Raw genomic sequence first — 24,490 nt, forward strand, 5'->3', positions numbered from 1 at the left:
TTGAGTTCACTTTGCTAATATTACAAATCAATTGAACTTGCATCACACTCATGCTAATATATCAAAAAATATTCTGGTATTAGCATCCTGCAAACGTAGTGCTCCTGTTTCTTCTTTCTTACATCTGCTGTATATGAGAATTTGATCCATATTTTGTCTCATTTTGTTCAATGATACAGTGGCTAGGTATGGGAAACCAAGAGCTACTTGATTATTTCAGTACGTATGCAGCAGTGAAGGCCCGCCATTCCTATGGACCTAATGGGCATCGAGGAATGAGTGTTTTGGTTTTTGAAGCTAGTGCAATGGGCTATTTGGAAGCTGAGCGGCTGCATAAGCACTTTGCAGAGCAAGGAACCAGTAGAGGTGCATGGGAACATCCTCGGCGAAATCTATTCTCTGCTGGTGGTAAACGTCAACTGTATGGTTACCTAGCACGAAAAGAAGATCTGGATACCTTCAACTACCACTGTCAAGGTATGTCTTTCTTATCTATTTTACTGCTGTGTATTACAGATGACATCAGATATTATATGAGGGAAAGGTGGTTTTGAAAGACCATGGCTTCCTTGTGAATGTTCTTTCTTTTGTTATATGTTTCAATGAAGTTTTGGTTCTGCTTTACATACCTGATTTGTTATTCAACGATAATTTTTTTACAATTGATGAGTGAAGCAGTAAAGGTTGGAATTATAATATATTTATTAAATTATGTACTTTTAGAGTAGAAAATTAAGGAATATTTGGTCTTCTTTCCCCCCTAGCCATTTTCGTTTTGTATCTTGTGTTGCAAGAGTTTGATAGCATTATCAAAGTGCGTCCTTCCTCCTCCCTTTCATGTATCCTTTTCCCCCTTTATCTAATGAATGCTATTGTGGGAATACATGATTCTGTAACCATATATACGCAAAAAATATTATGATAGCGTAGCTAGTTTCCATAGAAGTCTTGAAGCTTCAACATTGCCCTTATCCATGAATTGTTCTTACTTTGATACTTGATTTGATTCCTTCTTTCTTAACTCTTTTTTTTTTAATTTTGTATTTTATATTTTATTCCTAATTTATCATCTCTTTATCTTAATTTTCTTTACCTAGTCTTTTACTCATCTCTTTTTGTTTAGATTTTTCTATTATTATTCTTTTTGTCCTCTTTTTCCTTCCCGCCCCTCCTTTTGTCTACATCTTTTTGTGTGATCTACATTTTTTTATCTTCTAAACATTTATCTTGTTCTTTTTTGTTTCAATTGCCTCCTTGTCATTTCATCCACCACATAATATCTCCACCTTTCACCAGTTTATTTCCACCATCAACACAATTGTCATAATGTTTTCCATACATTGGTTAGACAATTTGTATAAATATGCTTATTAGACTACACTAATAAATCAATGAAATAATTCTTTTTCTTTTTTTGCTTCTCTCTTTCAATTATAATTCTAATATTATTTTTTTCTCCCGCCACTTTCAATTAAAATCTTTTTCCCTTCTCTGATAATGCCCTTGCGGATAACCTTTTTTATCAGCCGCTCTAGGCTTATATTAATTGCTCATGTCGTTACCATCTTATTTTTTTCTTGTAAATGCCTTTCCTATTTTCTTAATTGCATGGTTCCTTTCCTCTCTTTGTTTCCCTTTTTATTCCATAAAAACTCCACTGGTTCCTCCTTTATTGCTCCTCTCAGTCTTTATTTTATTCTCTTTCCTTTCCTTTTATTTCTCTATTGCATCCTTTATCTCTTCATCTTTTGCAGGAGTGATCAATTACAAGGAAAAATTGCTCCTTCAGATTCCAATAATTAACTCATCACCACCATTAATTTCTTATTCTCATCCATTCTTAGTTTTATATTTCCTTTTACTAGCTTTTATAGTTGGATTTCTTCTACTGGCTTTCGAAGTTGGATTCCTATCGTCCTTCAAATTTTTTTACCTGTCCTTATAGTTGGATTCCTTTCTTAGACTCCATCATCGACAATTTATCTTGCTTGACCTTCATTGTCAACTTTTCTCATATTCTTTTTACCGGCCTTGATTTCTTTTTTTTTTTGTTCTTTTGCTTGGTCTTCATTGTTGATTTTTTCTTTAATTTTTTAGGATCCTTTTTACGGGCTTTCATAGTTGAATATTTACCTTTTACTCGGGCTTCATTGCCTTTTTTTTCTTTTATCATCGTCATAGTTGGATTTCTTCATTGCGTTAGGTTGCCAACCAGCATTAAAACTATGACAAATATTCAATGAACAACAACAACAACAACAACAACCAAGCTTTTTCCCACTAGGTGGGGTCGGTTGTATGAATCCTTTTACGCCATTGAGCTCTGTCTCCTATTATATCATCATCTATATTTAAATAAATTTTATCTTGTTTTATTGTTACTAACCAAGTCTTTTTTGGTCTTCCTCTTCCTCGTTTGATATGCATGTTTATCATAGTTTCATATCGCCTAACTGGAGCATTTATTGGTCGTCTAAGTACATGTCCGTACCATCTTAAACGTGTCTCTCGGAGTTTGTCCTCAATAGATGCAACTCCGACTTTCTCTCTAATGCTCTCATTCCTTATTTTGTCCATCTTCGTATGTCCACACATCCACACAAATATTCAATGAACGAATTCATTAAATTATTGTGCTAATGTTAGGTTGTTCCCCGGAAGGAACACGTTGTAGTGTCCGATTGTAATGTCTCAACAAAGACCGCTACATCTCTACAACTCGGGTGTAGTACTAAATATGCAAGAGTTTGCATTGCAGGGTCCGACTGGAACGTATCGGCAAGGACCCCTCCATCTCCATGAGAACTTGGGTGTAATGTTAAATAAGAAAGAGTTTTTACACTATAGGTTGTATAAGAACAAATATGATAGAAAAACTAATAGTCTAAGAGTTGGAATGTGGAATATAGGAACCCTCACTGGTAAATCAATGGAGGTAGTAGATACGATGATTAGGAGAAAAATTAATATTTTGTGTGTATAAGAGACAAAATACTAATAGTCTAAGAATTTTTTTTATAAGAGAAAATGGGTAGGCGAGAAGGCAAAGATGATAGAGAATTCATGTTTTAAGTTATAGTACACAGGAAAAATTAAAGCAAGAAATGAATTAGAAATTATTGTACATAGTTCGTTAAAGGATGAAGTTGTAGGAGTAGTTAGAAAAGGAGATAAAATTATAGCACTTAAGATAATAGTGGCGAAAGAAATTCTTAATATAATTAGCGTATATACATTGTAAGTAGGATTAGATGAAGCTACTAAATCAAGGTTTTAGGATGACTTAGATGAAGTATTACAAAATATTCCGCTAAATGAAATGATTTTAATATGAGGTGATCTAAATGAGCATGTCGGAATGAAAAGAAGGGAAAACTATATTAGATTTTACGATAGCATATTACCTTATATTAATTAATACGTTTTTTAAGAAAAGAGAAGAATACTTTGTTACGTTCAAAAGAATATTATAAGGTCATTTCTGGACAAAACTTAACTATCCAAACATAGATTAGTAGTGTTGGATATACGTCTCAAGCATAGTTTCAATAGAAAGAAAATATATATGACTCCTAGAATTAAGTGGTGGAAGTTAAAAGATGAAAATTAAAATATATTTAAGGAGAAAGCAAGAGTATAAGCATTAGATGAAATATATGGTGACTCTAATATGACATGAGATAAAATGATATCAAAGTTGAAAATAGTAGCTAAGAGTGTCTTGGTGAGTTAAAGAGACATACACCACTAAGTAAGGAATCTTGGTGGTGGAATGAGAGTCCCCTCGGGACGGTCTAATGGCTAGCGCATGAGGTGCTGCCACTATGAGTTTTGGGGTTTGAATCTCGGCATAGCCGAGGTAAATGCCTCCCTCATGCGCTAGTCACTATTCCAAAGGCTAATATTCACACGTGATTTACCTCTTCTGTGTTGGCCCTAGGACGGGTTGGCGGGGGTGGTGAGGGCTAGCGTAGTCGCCTTTTGCCACCATTGGTGGTGGAATGAGAAAGTATAAGAGAAAATGAAGGAAAATTGAATAACTTATAAGAAATTATATATTTGTAAGAATGATTTTTTTTTAAAAAGATATATAATAGCCCAAAAAAAGGCTAAGAAAGTAGTGAATGAAGTAAAAAATAAAACTTTTGAACGATTATATTAAAAATTGAATACAAAAGAAGAGGAAAGAGACATTTATAGAATAGCCTAAGTGAGAGAAAGAAAGACGAGATTTTATCCAAAGAAAATATATTAAAGATGAATGTAATAGGATACATTAGTAAACGATGGAGTAATAAAAGAGCGGTGGAAGACGTATTTTCATCAATTTTTTAATGAAGATTTAGGTGACCAACTTAACTTAGATAATTTAAGTAGGTCAAATGAGTATAGAAATTTAAATTTTTATCGTAGAATTCAAACTTCAAAAGTAGAACAAACTTTAAATGAGATGCAGAAAAGCCGTTGGACTAGATGATATTCCGATAGAGGTATGGAAGTGTATAGGGAAATAAGGTATTGAATGACTTACAAAATTATTTAACATTATATTGAAAACGAAAAAAATGTCTGATCAATGAGGGTAAGTACTCTAGTTCCCCTCCCTTATGCGCCAGCCACTATTTCAAAGGCTAGTAGTCACCCGTGATTTACCTCCTCCGTATTGGCTATAAGACAGGCTGATAGGGGCGTTGGGGCGAGTATAGTCGCCTTTTGTCACCATTGGTGGTGGAATGAGAAAGTATAAGAGAAAGTGAAGGAAAAATGAACAACTTATAAGGAATTATATATTTGTAAGAATGAGGAAAATTTTTAAAAAATATATAATAGCCCAAAAAGAGGCTAAGAAAGTAGTGAATGAAGTAAAGAATAAAACTTTTGAATGATTATATCAAAAATTGAATACCAAAGAAGGGGAAAGAGACATTTATAGAATCGCCTAAGTGAGAGAAAGAAAGACAAGATATTTTATCCAAAGAAAATGTATTAAAGATGAATGCAATAGGGTATACTAGTAAACGATGGAGTAATAAAAGAGCGGTGGAGGACGTATTTTCATCAACTTTTTAATAAAGGTTTAGGTGACCAACTTAACTTAGGTAATTTAAGTAGGTTAAATGAGTATAGAAATTTAAATTTTTATCGTAGAATTCAAACTTCAGAAGTAGAACAAACTTTGAATGGGATGCACAATAGAAAAGTCATTGGACTAGATGATATTCCGATAGAGGTATGAAAGTGCATAGGGAAACAAGGTATTGAATGACTTACAAATTTTTTTAACATTATATTGAAAACGAAAAAAAATCTGATCAATGGAGAATAAGTACTTTAGTTCCCCTCCCTTATGTGCCAGTTTCTATTCCAAAGGCTAGTAGCCATTCGTGATTTGCCTCCTCCGTGGTAGCCAGAGACGGGTTGGCAGGGGCGCTGGAGGCGAGTGTAATCACCTTTTGCCACCATTGGTGGTGGAATGAGAAAGTATAAGAGAAAGGGAAGGAAAAATAAACAAATTATAAGGAATTATATATTTATAAGATGAGGAAAACTTAAAAATATATATAGTAACTCAAAAAAAGGCTAAGAAAGTAGTGAATAAGTAAAGAATAAAATTTTTGAATGATTATATCAAAAATTGAATACAAAAGAAGGGGAAAGACATTTATAGAATAACCTAAGTGAGAGAAAGAAAGATAAGGGATTTTATTCAAAGAAAATGTATTAAAGATGAATGTAATAGGGTACACTAGTAAACAATGGAGAAATAAAAGAGCGGTGGAAGACGTATTTTCATCAACTTTTTAATGAATATTTAGGTGACCAACTTAACTTAGATAATTTAAGTAGGTTAAATGAGTATAGAAATTTACATTTTTATCATAGAATTCAAACTTCAGAAGTAGAACAAACTTTAAATGGGATGTACAATGGAAAAGTCGTTAGACTAGATGATATTCCGATAGAGGTATGAAAGTGCATAGGGAAACAAGGTATTGAATGACTTATTAAATTATTTAACATTATATCGAAAACGAACAAAATATCTAATCAATGGAGGGTAAGTACTGTAGTTTCCTTATATAAGAATAAGGGAGACATATAAAATTGTACAAACCATAGGGGTATTAAATTATTGAGTTATACCATGAAACTTTAGAAAAAAAGATTAAGGAAGGAGATCACGGTGATTGAAAATTAATTTGGGTTCATGTCTAAAAGATCAATAATAGAAGTTATATATCTTCTTAGACAATTAATTGAAAAATATCGGGAGCAAAAACAAGATCTACACATGATATTCATTGACTTAGAAAAAATTTATGATAAAGTCCCAAAGAAATTATATGGAGAATTCTAAAAAAAAGATGTGTTAGCATAACATATATTGAACTAATTAAGAATATATATGAGAATGTAACGACTAGAGTAAAGACTGCAGTAACTGAAATATTTTCAATAAAGATAAGATTACATCAAGATCAGCTCTAAGTCCCTATCTTTTTACACTAATTATGGACGAACTCATTGCATACATTTAAAACATAGTACTGTTGTGCATGTTGTTTGCAGATAATATAATTTTGGTAGATGAAACACGTGAAGGAGTAAATGGTAAACTAGAATCTTGGCGAGAAACACTAGAAGGGAAATGTTTTAGGCTTAGTTGAATAAAAACAGTATATATGGAATTTAACTTTAGTAATATTAGACGTAATGAAACAATTGTTAAGATAGGAGATGACGAGTTGCCCAGAACTGAGAGGTTTAAATATTTAGGATCATTTTTCCAAAACGATGGAGGGATTGAGAGAGATGTCTTGCATAGAATACAAGCAGAATCATTGAAATGGAGGAGAGTGTTAGGTATTTTATGTGACTATAAAGTATCTCTAAAACATAATGAAAAGTTTTACAAAACTGTAGTTAGACCTGCTATGTTATATGGAGCTGAATGTTGAACTATGACTCGAGCATATGAGTAGAAGATGCGAGTTGCAGAGATGAGAATGTTAAGGTGGATGTGTGGACATTCGATGGACAGAATAAGAAATGAGAGAATTAGAGAGAAAGTCGGAGTTGCATCTATTGAGGGAAAACTTCGAGAGACACGTTTAAGATAGTACGGAAATGTACTTAGATGATCAATAAATGCTCCAATTAGGCGATGTGAAATTATGACAAATACACATATTAAACGAGGAAGAGGAAGACCAAAAAAGACTTGGTTAGCAACAATAAAATAAGATAAAATTTATTTAAGTATAACTGATGATATAGTAGGAGAATAGCTCAATGACATAAAAAGATCCATATACCCAACCCCACCTAATGGGATAAGACTTGATTGTTGTTGTTATTGTAGTAGTAGCATAGCTGGATTCCTTTTTACTAGCCCTCATAGTTGAATTTTTCCCTTGCTTGCCTTTGATTGATGATTTTTTTTACCAGCCTCCATAACTGTATTTCGTTTACTAGCCTTCTCATAATCAGATTCCTTTTTACCAACCTTTATAGCTTGATTTTTACTTTTAGTGGCCTTTATAGTTGAGGTTCTTTTTAGTAGCTTTTCTAGCTGGATTTTTTAGTGTTGATCAACCTTTATTGTCGACTTGTTATCAGCTATGAGCTTTCATAGCTGAATTTACTTATACTAGCCTTTATAGCTTAATCTTTTCTAGTTGCTTGGCTTTCATTGCCGATTTTTCCTTTTACCCACCAATTTTACTATAAGTTTTGAGTTATAAAATGTAAGTTAAAGCACAGTGAGAAGTTGTGAGAGGTTGAGATCTCTTATTGGTAATCCTAACAAGCCTTGTTCCTTGGTGTGCTCAGGATAAAGATTTGGAGGAAGATGATCGAACATGCTAAAGAATGCTTCTACTATCTTTAAACGTTAGGTTATTCCTCAACTTAGAAAAGAGTACAAGTATTATAATCCTCCATCAAAAAAGTTTTAATTCTCGATAGTTGTTAATTTCAATGACCAAGCGTCTTACTTCACCACAACCTTATCTTCAGCAGGAGAATGTCATTCTAGAAGATAAGGATAGGGATTTCTTGCTCGATCTGTCATTATTCCCATTGTCCAAGCCAGTATTTGAGTCTATTTCAATCCTATGTCTGAACGTGTGCATAGAAATCCCAACTGTCATTGAAAGTGTCTGACTTGATAAGATACTTAAGGAAGAAGATAGTTGTCTCTGAACTAATGTAAGTTCACGAATCCAACTCAGATTAGGAGAATAATTATGATGTCAAGAATGTATATTTGCATAGGGAACTAGATGAAAAATTTATATGGAGATCCCTCTAGCATATGGAAATAATTTGAAAACTCACATTATATCAAAGCCTTATATTGACTTGAGCGATCACCACGGGCATGATTTGCAAAAGTTATGATTGTCATGGGGTACGGACAAAGCCAAGACAATCAACATTGTTTATTAAACACTTCTTCAGGGAGAGTCACAACATGTTTTGATAATATAACCATGGTTTAAACTTCATATCAGAGTTTCAATTTATGATCGAAACGATACGGTTTTAGGATCATAACATGCCGATATGGTTTCGATATTTTTTAAATATAAAATATTTTAATTTACAATAAAAAATATAATCTAAATATTAAAAAAATGTAAAATGTAAAAAAATAATAAATTTTTTAAAAAGAAAAAAATATGGGATTGCAGCTCCCTATATGATAAATAAATAAAATTTTTATTATATATATTTTAAATTAAAATAAATAAAAAATATCTATGTATATATATTAAGTTAATGGGGTAGTTTTATTAGGGTTTCATTAAGCCTATTTAAATTATCTATTTATAATATGAGTTGATTGAAATTATTAACCTAAGTTTTATTATTAATCTATTTTTTAAAGTTTTCTGTTTGCACCCTGCACATCTACGCATCCTTGCGACCCGTTGAGGTAGCAAGCGGTCTTCGAATCACCGCCGCAACCTGCGGAGGTCGCGGTGCGCACATCCTCGCTGTGACTCGCGCGTCCGCGATGCTGATGGGGTTAGTGTTGGGCGGCAAGCGGAATGGTAATTTCACCAGACACGGAATGAAATTTTAAACGATGAATATAACACTGCAACAAATGATGTGGCTCATTCCAAGCAAGATTTTTTTTATCTCCCAACAGAAATATCTCCTTAAAGAGAAACAAGCAAGACAACATGCAAGCTAATAAGTATTCCCATAGATCCAAATCTTAAATTTGGAATAGCAGAGAAAGATGTAGAGAACTTATTTATCTATCTCATACATGATCATACATAGCATACAGAGTTAGTGTGATTAGTTAATTCTTGCATGATCCAAAAGAAGCTCATTTGCAATCATCTTGCCGAGTATTATAATATCTCAAAGAAACACCAAGAAAGACTATTTTGTTTTAAAGAAATGGAGGTTTAGTTATGCAGTCATTGGTGGATAGAAGGTCAACCCTTGGATATTGCACCTTTCTTGGTGATAGTCACGTGGCATGGAGGAACATGAAACAACATATGGAGGTAGAATATCGAGCAATTACTCATGGTGTGTATGTGAACTACTTTTGTTAAAATCATCATCTTAGACATCTTGAAGATAAGTGAAATCACCTAATGAGATTTTATTATGATAATAAGTTATAATTTACAATCTAGTGCCAACATGATTGAACAAAGCAAAGTTGATAGACACTTCATTAAGGAGACTAGAGCACGTGAATTTGTACCTCCTTTTGTATCTACACATGGATAACTTGCCGATATAGTTTAAAGAGTTAAGTGGCTTAGTATTTCGAAGTATTATATTCAAGTTAGAAATGATAAATATCTATTCATCATCTCGAAGGAGAGTAAGGGATTTTGTAACTATATATAGGCGGAAAATATTTTATAAATTATTAGATATGATAGTAGCTAGTTTCCTTAAAAGTTTTGTTTTAATATCTCATGTCGTCTTGTTCGGTATGGGCAAAACATTTTGTTTTGCTCGCTGACCGAAATCGGCATGCCTGAGGTACCTCGGTCGTTGAGGATGTGTTGTGCGAGCCTCACGGCTGTCGAGGATGCATTGCGCGAGCCTTATGACCGCTCGGACATGTTGCGCGGACTTCGCGGTCACTTTTGGTGCTGAACAGGAAGGAGAAGTGTCAAACTTAGCTTTTAATTAAATAACTTAGGTTAATAATTTCAATCAAGTCGTAGTTAATAGTAATAGTTGAGAAAATGTTAATAGGTTTAATTAAACCGTAATAAAACTAACCCATTAATTATATATATATATGTATATATATATATATATATATATTAATTTTTTTTAGTTAATATATTTTATATTTAAAAAATATTGAAACCAATTTGGCATGACGCGATACGATATCGAAACTGTATCATTCCGGTCCAGGACTGGAACCTCGACATGGTCAAGATTTTAAACCATGATAGAATTATTACGATTTTTATTAAAAGTTGCATTGTCAATTTATAGATAGGGGTTAGAGCCCCATGTATTAGAAAGTTTTAAGTTAACACAATTTTTAATTTTCGACAATTACCTTTTTTTAGTCTTTCCTCTCTTTTTGATTCTATTTAATCTTCTTCTTCCTAGTTTTCTTCCCATATCCAACCTCCTTCCTGTTTTTCATCTTCCCTCCCTTTTTTCATCTTCTCTCGCATATTGTGCATGGTTAAATTTTTCTAAGCTTGCATCTCCTGCATCATTCATCTGAAAATCCTTTATATACATCATTGTCTTCATTATCTCAGTTCTTCATTCTAATATACTTTCTTCCTGTTTCACCCTACCTAAGGTTGATTTGCCAAACAAATGACTTCACTCGATGCCCATGGGCTAGAGTCATTTCAGATCACGAAATCTATACCTCAATTGAGAAGCAAGAATTACCCATGAATATCCAGTGCAAACTACTTGTGCAACCAACTTGAAAGATAACATGAAACTGGAGGCAATGAAGATTAAATGAGTACAAAGGTGAAAGGTTTGACGTGAAACAACAATGTGAACAGCATAGGTATAAAATAAGACTTAACAATAACTAATGGATCATAAATAATGTAACACAAACATCCATTTAAATATCGAAATTAAAGTATGTAAAGCTGAAAATCTCATCCATCATGAATACCAAATGGCAACTGGAACCCAAATCACTATGTAAACAATGCAAAGATAAACAAATGCAATGCAATGACTTATTCAAGAGCTCCACATTTGCTAATTGTGATCCACCAAGTGTCCGTACTCATCCATTGAATGAAGGCCCTACACTCTTCTTTCTGCCATAGAGAGTGGTGCTCGTGTGTGCTCTAACACATACATGACTACCCAAGGAGTATATTGCGTCCAACACATCACACTCGCCAGTAGGCTAGGTATAGTCGAGGTAAGAAGGAATTGGTATAACTTGTTATATGGTCTGTGATTATCCTAATGGGCCTAAGACTATCTACAATAAAACATACGTGATATAATTTGCATCCATTAGTAAATCATCCAGCTAAGATACTATGACGTTCTGTCTTAGGTTCACTATGTTCTAACCTATGGTAGCATCACAAACATCCATTTACTCTAGTATGATGTAAGGTATCCCATATAACTACTATCTAATTGCATGAATATATCTGATCATTGCTCACATATATACAAATCATGAAAATCAATGTTAGTTTGAACAAATAAAGTACTAAAAACATAAGGGCAGAAGAACATAAGCAGATAAACAAGGTAAAATAGATGATATGTATGACTATCCAGCATCACCTTCTCCACTACATGTGCAAGTTACCACATTATTTCCAATTCTCAATTAATACAATTTAAACCTCATTTTTCATTTGAGTATCTATTTAACCAAACTGTCCTCAAGCATCACCTCAAGTCAATTGATTACTTATTGCAATTAATTCTCTAATTAATATGCCTAATCTCATCATAGCCAATAATTAAGACAATCATCTCTACGAATCAATATCCACACACTTATTATAATTTTATTATACTTCACAATAATTTATTTTGATATGTTGTTATTAATAATACTTGTAATTTCAACTAAAGTCATACCTCAATCATCTTTGATTACATCTAAAATCTCAATTACCAATCTGGTGATACTACAACAACAACAACCAAGTTTTATCCCTTTAGGTGGAGTCGGTTATATGGATCATTTTACGCCATTGAGCTCTATCTCCTACTATATCATCATCTATATTTAAATAAATTTTATGTTGTTTTATTGTTGCTAACTAAGTCTTTTTTGGTCTTTCTTTTTTGATATGCGTGTTTGTTATAGTTTCACATCGAGCATTTATTGGTCGTATAAGTACATGTCTGTACTATCTTAAACGTGTAGTTTCCCCTCAATAGATGTAACTCCGATTTTCTCTCTAATGCTCATATTTCTTATTTTATCCATTCTTGTACATCCTCATCTCTGCAACTCTAATCTTCTGTTCATGTGTTCGAGTCATAGCCCAACATTCAGCTCCATATAACATTGCATGTCTAACTGTGATTTTGTAGAATTTTCCTTTAAGTTTTAGAGGTACTTAATTACTGATATGGTGATATTAACTAATATTTGTCCTTATGTTTTCACCAGCCTCAATTTAATGTCGCCATGATCAAATTGCCACTCTTTTACATCATTAATCGCATTTGCACCTCTAAACACCTAATCATTATAGAGGTGATCAGATTGTAACACTTCTACATCAATCACATTTGCACCTATAAAATCCAATCATTATGGAGGTTGTCTACAAGAAAGAAACAAGGGTTGGTGAGTAACTCAATCCAAAGAGACACTTCTGAATGCATAGCTACACAATCAACCCCTCAATCGCATGCTTCGAAAAACACCTTAACGAACAGCAACCACATTAGCATGCCATTGAACGATATCACAATTGAACTACAAAAGCAAGATTTACAACCTGTTGTGAGGTACGAATTCCACCCTTATGCTTGGTGAGGAAGGGGAAATTAAGATATTTTGTTGTTGTAGGGGATAGAGCAATAGGGCAACTAACGCAATTTCTTCTATCATTTTGAGTTGCTGCATTTAGTTTCAACAAGGAAAGGGGGAAAGGTATTGCCTTCAATAAGGAATTCCACTATGACATTGCTCAAGAGTGTGGTTGGGCATGTAACATTTTTGTTGCTCATCAAGACATAGATTGGGCATGCAGCATGACAGCCAATACCCAATGTTGTTATGTAAGCCATAGCAACAACAACAGATTTCAACAACTCATGGCAGTCAATAATAAAGTATTGCATCTCTCTAACAAACATTCAAATGGCATGCGGCATGAGGGCTTCAACGAGATTAAGAGGAAGCTTCAAGAGGAGGTGTCATGCTGAAGAGAAGGCTTTGCTCATGCTGAATGAAGGAGGAAGGGATCGTCCAAAATTTAGAGCTGTAAATGAATCAAATGTTCATGAACAAGCTTGGTGTTCAGCTTGGTAAGAGTTTGTTTATGTTCGTTTAATACACATAATATTAATTAAATGAATAAGCTTGAACAACTCGTTAAATTAAACAAACAAGTTTAAGCACATATGTGTTCAGCTCGTTAATGTTCATGCACAATGTTCGTTAACAAACTATGTTCATCAATAAAACTCTTATCAACATGCTAAATAGACAAGGAAACTTTTAAAATAAATAAATAAGTTTATATTATCAAATTCAATAACCAACCAAACAATCTTAAAATGTAAAAGTTTCAAACAATCAAACAAGCTTGAATTGAGAGCTTGATAACATCTAAACGAACCAAGTTCAAGCTTGAACCAAGCTCAAGCCAAGCTTGAACCAAGCTCAAGCTCATAAAAAGAAACGAAGTTAAGCTTGAACAATTATTTCAACGACTTGGTTTATTTTAAGCTCGGCTTGGCCTTTGCTTGGTTACCTTATCAAACAAGCTTGAACACCACAAAGCTTGACTCGTTTACAACCCTATCAGAATTGGGAAAGAAGTGAGATCATTGTCTCATGGGGAGATAATGTGTCATGTGGTGGAAGGGCTTAGCCTTATCATGAGATGAGGGAGAGGAGGAGGTTTAAAAGTTATTTAAAATACCTAAAAACCTAATCTATAATGACTTGGTCAACTAAACTGATATGGTTTAGTTCAGCTGCCTCAAATCTGGTTCAAATGTAAAACCCTCAATTTAATCCTGTTTGAAATCCAGTTTGAGTGTAAAATGAGATTAAATAAATCACTACTTGAATGCCAACTCAATTAGTATTCTAACTCCTAATTAACCCCAAAACTTTATCAAAATCAATAAATCAACTACAAAACTATTTGGTTCAGCAAATTATAATTTGATCACATTAAACACTAATTAGCCACTACTTATGTTAATTTAAATTTATTTAATTTTGATATATAACAATGTTTGTGTTGCCCAATACTTAAAACTTCGCTAGTCCACCCACTTCAAGTATTATCATTGTGTCTTAACCCCTTAACTATAATCCAAGACTCATCCACATTACATCATTGCCGTAGAATCTCAATATTTCTACCCCCTACATGGCCCTTTTACATGCAAACTTCTTAACATCACTCATATTTGTCACAACCAAGTAGCCCACCCAAGCTGAATATTTCACAACGAAGTAGAATCTCAATATTTCTACCCCCTACATGGCCCTTTTACATGCAAACTTCTAAACATCACTCATATTTGTCACAACCAAGTAGCCCACGCTTAGCTGAATATTTCGATATGCAACTCATGTTTAAATCTTGTATCATGTAGGGTGGCATGGTTATTGAAACGTATTATTTCAGTAAATACTAATTAGGTAATTTCTCGTGCTATTGAGTCGATCCTATTGATGAGTATATTGTTGACACTGGACCCTCCTTGGTACAGCATGACACATGTCAAGTTGAATTCAAATAATGTTTATTATTTTTGTAGTTTATTTCGCCAAATTTCTAATTCATTTATTTCCTATAAATTTCTTTTTATAAGTAAATAAGTTAGGTGGAAGACGATTCTAAGGTTAATAAAATCCATCCATCTCATAAGCTATTAGAAAATGAACTAAATCATTTTTGATTCAATTACTAACAAATATAGTTGTATTAAAAGTAGAAAATCTATATGATTGAATGTTGAATAAGTATACTTCATTTGAAATATGTAGAATTGTATGAAGAGAAAAAGAGCATACATATTTTCATCTACTCCATAATTTACAAAGAGTTCAACTAAAATACGAGGATGCACGAGACACTAGAAAAGGAAGATCACAAATTAAAGAAAAAAAAAAAAATCAATCATAGATTGACCTCTCCTTTCCTTCTATGTTACTTCTCTAATCTATCAAGTCAAATCAAAATATTCTTTAATACTATCAACACTCCCTCTCAAGTTGGCTATAATGCCCAACTTGTTAACTTGAAATTCAAATGCCTGTTTCAACAAGTCCTTGGTCAACACATCTGCCACTTGCTGTGAAGTTGGCACAAATGGAATACAAATTATTCCCTCATTGAGTTTTTCCTTTATAAAGTGTCGGTCAATCTCAACATGCTTTGTTCTATCATGTTGAACTGAATTTTGAGCAATGTTGATCGCTGCCTTGTTATCATAGTACATCTTCATAGGAAGGTTAATTGCCTTAGTTAGATCTCCTAGGACCTTCTTAATCCAAAGAACCTCAAAGACACCTTGAGCCATAGATCTAATTCTGCCTCGACACTACTTCTAGCAACTACACTTTATTTCTTGCTTCTCCAAGAAACTAAATTGGCCCAAAGAAATGTACAGTACCTGAAGTTGACCGCCTATCAGTTATTGATCCTGCCCAATCAGCATCAGTATACACCTCAATCCCTCTCTTGTCATTTTTTCTAAAGAAGAGTCCTTTTCTTGGAGTCCCTTTCAAATATCGGAGAATTTGATATGCAGCTTCAAGGTGCTCTTTAAATGGAGAGTGCATAAATTGACTCACGATACTCACAACAAAGGCAATATTAAGACGTGCATGTGACAAGTAAATCAACCTTCCAACCAGTCTTTGGTACCTTCCTAGAAGTTCCCTGTTGGACTTCTCCAAGCTTAACATTAACATCTATTGGAGTTTCTGATGGTTTGCAGCCACTCATTCCAGTTTCTTTTAAAAGATCTAGAACATACTTCTGTTGTGAAACCACAATGCCCTTCTTGGATCTTGCAAACTTCCATTCCAAGAAAATATTTTAGTTGGCCCAAGTCTTTAATCTCGAACTCTTTGGCTAAGCTTCGCTTCAATTTGTGCATTTCTTCAGCAGCATCACCGGTCATTATTATGTCGTCCACGTAGACAATCAACACTAAAATCTTGTTCTTGGTGGATCTTTTAGTAAATATAGTATGATCAGATTGACTTTGAGTATATTCTTGACCTCTAACAAACCTTGTAAACCTGTCAAACCAAGCTCTGGGGGATTGTTTGAGCCCATATATAGACCTTCTCAGCTTCCACACCTTCCAAATTTCTCAGTGAATCCGGGTGGAGGTTCCATATAAACCTCTTGTTTTAGGTTCCCATTTAAGAATGCATTCTTCACATCTAGCTGATTCATTAGCCAATCAAGGTTAGCAGCTCTAGATAGAAGTATTCGTACCATGTTCAACTTAGCAACCGGAGAAAAAGTCTGAGAGTAGTCTACTTCATAAGTCTGAGTGAACTCTTTAGCTACCCAGCGGGCCTTATACCTCTCCAAGGATCTATCTGAGTTGTATTTCACAATAAATACCCACTTACAACCAACAACTATCTTCCCATTAGGTAGGCCCACTTTCTCCCAAGTAGAATTCTTCTCCAAAGCTCTTATCTCCTCAAGAATAGCTTCTCTTCACTCAGGAACATTCAGGGCTTCCTGGATGCTGTTAGGAATGGATGCACTAGACAATTGTGAAATAAATGTACAATAGGAAGGTGAAATATTTTCATAGGACACAATTTGACGGTGGATATTTTGTACAAGATCTAACACCTACATGATCTAACAACTTTCCTAAGAGCAATGGGAAGGTCTAGTTGACTAGAAGAGTTAGACTCAGAGTTACCTGGAAGATCAAGGCCTTGTGAATCATGAATTTATAATCGAACCTTGATTAGATTCTTGAGGATGCTGGGGACTAGGGCCTTCATTTTTCTTTGAATAGACAAGATCTTTATATCGTTTTACATCCATTTCTGTTGTTTCAGCTTGTTCATTTTGAGATGACATTATCACAGAGTGTTCTTGTTTGTCGGTAGATTCAATATTTTCACATTTTCTACCTCTTTTACTTCTAGTGATTGGGCATCATTAGGAACAAGTGCAAAGGTTAAATTAGATTTATCAACACATTCATCTTTATTAGTTTTGTTCTCCTCCTGAAGATGAGAGTTCTGGTATGAAGTTCCTTCAAGGAAGGTGATATCCATAGAGACAAATATCTTTCTCGAAACTGGATCAAAGCATTTGTGATCCTTTTGATTGGTGGGGTATCCCACAAATATGTATTTATGTGCTTTTGGATCAAATTTTGATTTTCTAGGATCAAAATTATAGCAAATGCAACACTTCCAAAGATTTTCAATGGGATGTTTGTCACTAACCGAGAATCGGGAAAGCATTATGTTAAAACCTAGATTGGAGTTCTAAATGCCAAATTTCGGGTTGACATTCGATTAATCAAATAGGTTGTTGTCAGAACTGCTTCCCCCAAAGATACTTAGGGACCTTAGTTGTAAAACTAAAGGATCTAGCAACTTCAAGGAGATGTTTGTTTTTTCTTTCGGCAACTTCATTTTGTTGGGGTGTATAATTACATGAACTTTGGTGCACAATTCCTTAACAAAAAATTCCCCAACACATTGTTAAAGAATTCCGTTCCATTATCACTTCAAAAAATTTTAATCTGAATCTGAAATTGAGTTTGAACCATGCTATAGAAAATTTTAAACATCATTGCAGCCTCAAATTTTTCTTTTAGCAAAAAAACCCATGTGACCCTAGTATGATCATCAATGAAAGTAATGTACCAACGTTTTCCAGAAAGGGTGGTCATTCTAGGACCCCAAATATCATTGTGAATCATAGTAAAAGGTGCTGATTTTTGGTATGATTGGGATTGAAAAATAGATCGCTGATGTTTTACTAATTTACATGACTCACATTGAAAAACTGACTCCTCTTTATTCATAAACAGCTTGGGAAACAATAGCTTTAAATATTAAAAACTAGGATGCCCCAGTATATAATGCCATAACAAAATTTCACTATTATTTGGAACAGAAATAGAGCTGAAACAACGTTTATAGTCTTGCCTTCCAATAATTGACCCTTCATTAAGTAGGTAAAGCCCACCATCTTGTTTAGCATCCCCAATCATCTTCCCTGAGGTTAAATCTTGAAATTCACAACGTGAGGAACAAAGATTAGCTCTACAATTATGATCATGGGTGATTTTATTGATGGATAGAAGATTGTGTAAAAGGGTAGGAATATGTAGAACATCTTTCAATATTATAGTTTGAGAAATAGGTACTGGTCCTTCTCCTGCAATAGTGGCAAAGGAACCATATGCAATTTTGACCTTTTTATTCTCTACACTTCGTGTATATGAAGAGAAATACTGTGAATACCAGTCATATGATCAGTGACACCTAAATCTAAGATCTAGAAGCTATTAGATTTGGTACATGCAATGGTATTGATGGGAACAATACCTGACTCAGAAAGGGAACATGGAGAGTTAGAATTTCCTAAGGATTGGGATTGGAATAGTTTTGTAAATGCTCCATTTATTCCTTAGTGAAGGGAAAATATTCTGAGGAAGATTGCTGCTTTGCTAACTTGTTATCGTTGCCCTATTTTCTCTTCCCATTTACTGATTTTCCATGCAGCTTCCAACAGTTTTCACGACCGTGCCATGGTTTTTTGTAATAGTCACACCAAGACCTTTGCTTTCCTTGTCTATTTCCTTCAAATTCTGCACCACAAACTGCAAGAGGAGAACCCTCCATTTTTGGTTTTGATTCAGGAACGTTTTTTTGGCATCACATGTCTTCTTGCTTCTTCTCTACATACTTCTGAAAAAATTTCTCTCAGAGGGGGCAAGGGCTTTCGTCCCAAGATACATCCTCGAAACTCATCAAGTTCTTTGTTCAAACCCGCCAGAAACACAAATACCCGGCCTCTTCTATCTTCTTATAGCGAGCACTATTGCTTGGATTTTCCCAATCTTCTTCAAACTGATCCAACTCTAGCCAAACAATCATCATATCATTATAATAAGTTGTTACTTCATGATCTCCTTGCTCCATTTTCCACAGTCGGGCATTCAATTCGAACAATTGAGAATAATTGTCCAAATCTGAATAAGTTTCTCTAACAACTTCCCGCACATCTTGAGCTGTAGGTAGGAATATAAATGACTTTCCAATCATAATGACTATAGAATTTTGAGACCGCCACTGATCAAATCTTGGATCCTTTGTGGTTGGGGATTTGATTTCACCATTTAGATATCCAAGTTTTCCTTTTCTTTCTATTGCCAACTGCATTGTCTGAGACCACTCAAGGTAATTTTTTCCATTCACTTTATGAAGGGTAATCTGGAGAGAGCCAGTAGAGTTGTTAGGAACAAAATCAACCATCAGTTGGGCATTTGCCTCTAAAGGCATCTCCTCACTCCTAGCATCCAAAGATGTTCAGCCAGAGCCAACCATGGTAGTCTTAAAATTCATCCTTATGCACTATTGGTCTGATACCATGTAGAATTGTATGAAGAGAAAAATAACATACATATTTTTATCTACTCAATAATTTACAAAGAGTCCAACTAAAATAGGAGGATGCAGGAGACACTAGAAAAGGAAGATCACAAACAAAAGGAAAATAAAAATCTCTCTCAATCACAGATTGACCTCTCCTTTCCTTCTATGTTACTTCCCTAATCTATCAAATCATATTAAATTAAATCAAATCAAATCAGAATATCCTTTAATACTGTCAACAAAATCATCTTGGCATACTTTAGTAAATATCAAAATGTGTCATATTATGACAACATAATACTAAATTTTTTAATTTAATTAACTGTTAGATCCTAGGATGTTTTCCATTTAACAAAAGGTATCCTACTTGGTGATAGAGTAATAATAGATAACCAAGAATCATGTAATAATCAATAATAATTCAAGAAAAATAAGAGGTGTTCAACAAATTATATATATTTATTTCTTTTATATAGAAAAAACATAGTCACTATACCAAAAGGTCATGAAATAAAAGAATCTCTAAGCAACTCTAAATACTAGTTATCTAATTATAACTCCAAAATCAATCTTTGTTTGAAAATAAAAAATGAGTACAAATTATTAAGTAGGTAAATAAAAAAAAGTGCATAAAACCAACTTATCTAGAGGCTAATAAATAGGAAATAAACACAAATTATTAAGTGTTTAAATAGAACATGTATTTAATTTAATTAAAAGATCAAAAAATTTGGATAAGTTACAAATCTCATTACATCTTTAAAGATATCATTTGAAAATTTTAATTATGCACACACACACACCAATTAAAACAATCATTCTTTTTATATCTCATCTTCATTTATTACAATTTAATTTACTTTTAATTATCATCTTTCTGTCATAACTAATTAATCTATCACTAATAAATTCATTACAAATAAATCCACTAAGTGAATTCATGGAGCTAAGTCCTCAGAGTGTAAATAATGTCATTTGATGTATGAGTTGAAGCTTTTACTAGTGATATACACTGATATAATGTCATTGCACAAATAAATATCATGTGGGCAGTTAGGTACAATGATAAAAGGCAAGGCTCAAAGTTTACAATTTTTAGTATTTATTTTCTCCATTTATGTTCATTGTTATTTCAATTTAGTATTTTACACAATAGTTATTTCACCTTATTCACATTTTATCGATTAATTTAAACAACTAACCTATGTCATCGCTTCATAAATCCTACTCTGTTTAAATAGTAGATTAAGACAGGTGGTCTCGAGACATATGAGAAAGCTATTCAAGCACCAACGGGTGAATCAACATATAACATGGAACCTAAAAAATTCGCTGAAGAGTAATTAGAGTATCAATTTTTATACTTTTGGAAATAAACCATCTGTCCATGTTAATTCTTATATGATCACCACATATGTATAAGACGAAAAGAATATCAATTATCTAGCCCTCCAATAGTTTAGTTTTTTTATAATTCATTTCTTTATTTTGGTATTGTTTTAGTGCCTTCTTCAAAACAGTTATAGCAGCATACATATGATTTATTTTTATACATTAATTTATGCATAAAGAATGTGTAAATGAGTCCAAAAATCGATTTATTCAATCTGTGCTTCTCTTGAATAAGTATCTGCAAATATAAATATAGAAAAGACTTAAGAAAACTTAAACTAAATCTTCAGTAATGATAATTACCCAAAATTTAGAAATTAATTAGAATTCGAGGTGGATAAATAGTGCATTTAAGCTACCTCAATATACTCCTACTATTAAAAAATGATTATTTATTTTTCCATCCTAAACTAGTTACACCACCACTATCACCAACATAACAACCAAATCTTTATCCCACAAAGTGAGGTTGACTATATGGATCCTCTTACGTCATGGGGCTCAACCTCCTACTATATCATCATTTATATTTAAATAAATTTTATCATTTTTTATTGTTGCTAATCAAATCTTCTTTAGTCTCTCTTTTTCGATTAATATGTGTATTTATCATGGTCTCACATCGCCTAACTCAAATATTTATTTCTCTCTTAAGTATATGTACATATCATCTTAAATGCGTCTCTCGAAGTTTTCCCTCAGTAGGTGCAATCCCGACTTTTTTTTTAATATTTTCATTTCTTATTCTATCCATCTTCGTATGTCTGCACATCCACCTAAACACAAACCTAAAACAAAAATATATAAAAAAAATGTTTACCTTATAAATTCTCCTTGATCGACAAAACTACATAACGTTTTAATGATGCAAAACACCCGAGCCAATCGAATCGAGATTACATGTCAAGATTAATCTAAAATAGATAATCACTTCTCAATGACACCAATATAATTACTCACCTAATTCGTACCTTTAATTTGACAAATGTTGCGACAACAATGTGAGGGCTGGAAATAGGGAAGTTAAGGAAAAGGGTGGAAAAGGAAGTGGCGGGTGGTTGTGACAACACTAGGAAAGTAGGTGGTGGGGTGTTGGGCACAAGTAATTATACGAAAGAGAGGAAAAGAGAAATAAAAAAGAAACAAGGAGAGGGAATGGTAGCAAATGTTGTCCTCACTTAGGCGGCAACCTTAACTGTGGCTATGAGTGCAGAGAGGAGGAGAAAAAGAGAGAAGGAAGAGGAGAGATGGTTGACAACGACCTCTCTTGGTTCCAGGAATAACATATGCTTAGGGGATGAGCGGCGCCAATGGATGTTGTGCACACACAGGAAGAAAAAGAATATTGACATAAGGAGGCTAGCATCTATCATCAACAATGAAGAAGTGGTGCGGGAGGTGTCACACATGAAGGTGGTGTGGTCGACAGCGACGCTCATGAGAGGAAGTGAGGTTAGAAGGTGGTGGATTGGGTGAGAACGAGAGACGCGTGCAAAGAGAGAGTAGAGAATTATATAACCTTAATTCTTTAAAAATTTCACTAATTCATCCCAACACAACTAAACTAGACTATCCCCATATAAAAATTTGGTTTAGCCCTAAACTATCTTAAACAAATCAAAATCGATCTTGGTTTGAACATAGGCGGCCCTAATTACCATGCCTACTCGATGGGTTCATTCTAAACCTAACCCAACTTTAACTCGAAGCCCAAAATCAATATTTATTGATTTGGTTCAAGTTAATTTGTCATTTAAAATAAAAAAATAATTTAAGATGTGAAAATTTACATACCATTCTATCTAATAACTATAATCTTATTGTTTTAAGCAAATAAACCAAGTGAAAGTGCATTAAATTAATAAAAGTTATCTAAATTCATTCATCATTTTAAAATTATATGCCAAGTATCAACACAACGTAGTGCGGAAATTATACAACTTCAATCGCCGACTGAAACTTCAACATAGAATGATACTTCAAACGTTACCTTTAGCTTTGCATTTGTATTCTCTTATTCTTTTTTCTTCTTCATTTCCTCCACCTCTGCTTTGCTATTGGCATCATGCACGAAACTCCAACACCATATTTAAACCATACCATTCCAATAAAAATCGAAAGTCCGACATGGTTTGAGATTTGAAACCGTAGTTCGATTACACCCTTGTAACAGCTTGCTAGTCTTGCTAGTCACCAATGTTTGTATTGCCTTCATCGATATGTTTCTTGGCAGGATCAAATCCATTTCCATCATGCCATCCTAATTGTCTCTCAAGTCACAACCTCCAATGCCCACCTTCTAGCAACAAGCTTTTCTGTTATCTTTTCTCACTATTTTGGTAATATTTACCTCGTGTTCAACTATGCCACTACGCCAACCAAATTAAATGCTTTTGCCATGTGAGCATGTCACCAATGAACGTTATGCTTAAATAAGTGAATTGATTATGATGTAAGCAGTAGAGAGAGATTAAACAATGTGAGTAGATAGATATCAAATAAAATTTTACTTAGCATGATAAAAATAATTTGAAAGACATAGATATTAGTAGTGATAAAGACTTATATAACTTCAATTCAGTAATGGGGTATGATTTCAAAAATTGACCCTAAATAGTTGGTTTGGGATTGACAATATTTTTGTTTGTTTGTTTCTTTTGTATTGTTCTAATAGGGCATAATACATTTAGATAATGTAGAGTATAGGACAACATTTCAAATAAAATGTTAAATTTTAATTTATTTTGTTTTTTTATATTAATGGCAATGTACTACAACACACGAATTAAAATCTTGTGCCGTGTTGACTTACACGATTGAGAATTTTCATTCCGCTCTCCTATTGAGGCGCAAAATAGTCAACACTATCACGAAAACATCAAAAAAGGAGAAGGGAGGGAGGGAGAGAGAGCAAGATCAAAATGAGAGAAAAAGATCACTTACCACTCATTGGTGGCTCAATCCACACTTGCATCGTGAGAGAGAGAGAGCTACTCAACAAAGTCAATGTCACGAGAGAACCATCACATGCACGACAGGGAGAGTCGTTGGCTATGATGTCAGCATGAGAGATGACAAGAGAGAGTTGTTGCGCCATGTGAGAGCAAGTTGTCTTGAGATTTAAGAAAGTTTGAGAGGTTTAGGGGAGAGCAAAAAAATAGATTTTCTTTTAGATTTTTTCTAATTGAATAACAAAATACAATTAAACGAGGTCTTTCATTCGATCCTAAATTGATCAAATAGAGTCCAAACTAATTCAAATCAACTTGACCTAGATGACAAACC

At 33.6% G+C, this 24,490-nt stretch overlaps 1 protein-coding gene across 2 annotated transcripts in view; it reads left to right on the plus strand.

The window, feature by feature from the left end:
* Nucleotides 1-24,490, plus strand: part of LOC121968022 (protein SUPPRESSOR OF GENE SILENCING 3 homolog) — a 53,017-nt gene that overhangs the window by 22,564 nt on the left and 5,963 nt on the right. For both annotated transcript variants that reach the window (XM_042518553.1, XM_042518547.1), the window contains exon 3: nt 180-477. In XM_042518553.1, the coding sequence (XP_042374487.1) occupies nt 180-477 (298 nt within the window). The remainder of the gene's footprint in view (nt 1-179; nt 478-24,490) is intronic.

The sequence above is a fragment of the Zingiber officinale genome, chromosome 1B (assembly GCF_018446385.1).
Source record: "Zingiber officinale cultivar Zhangliang chromosome 1B, Zo_v1.1, whole genome shotgun sequence".
NCBI classification, from domain to species: Eukaryota; Viridiplantae; Streptophyta; class Magnoliopsida; order Zingiberales; family Zingiberaceae; genus Zingiber; species Zingiber officinale.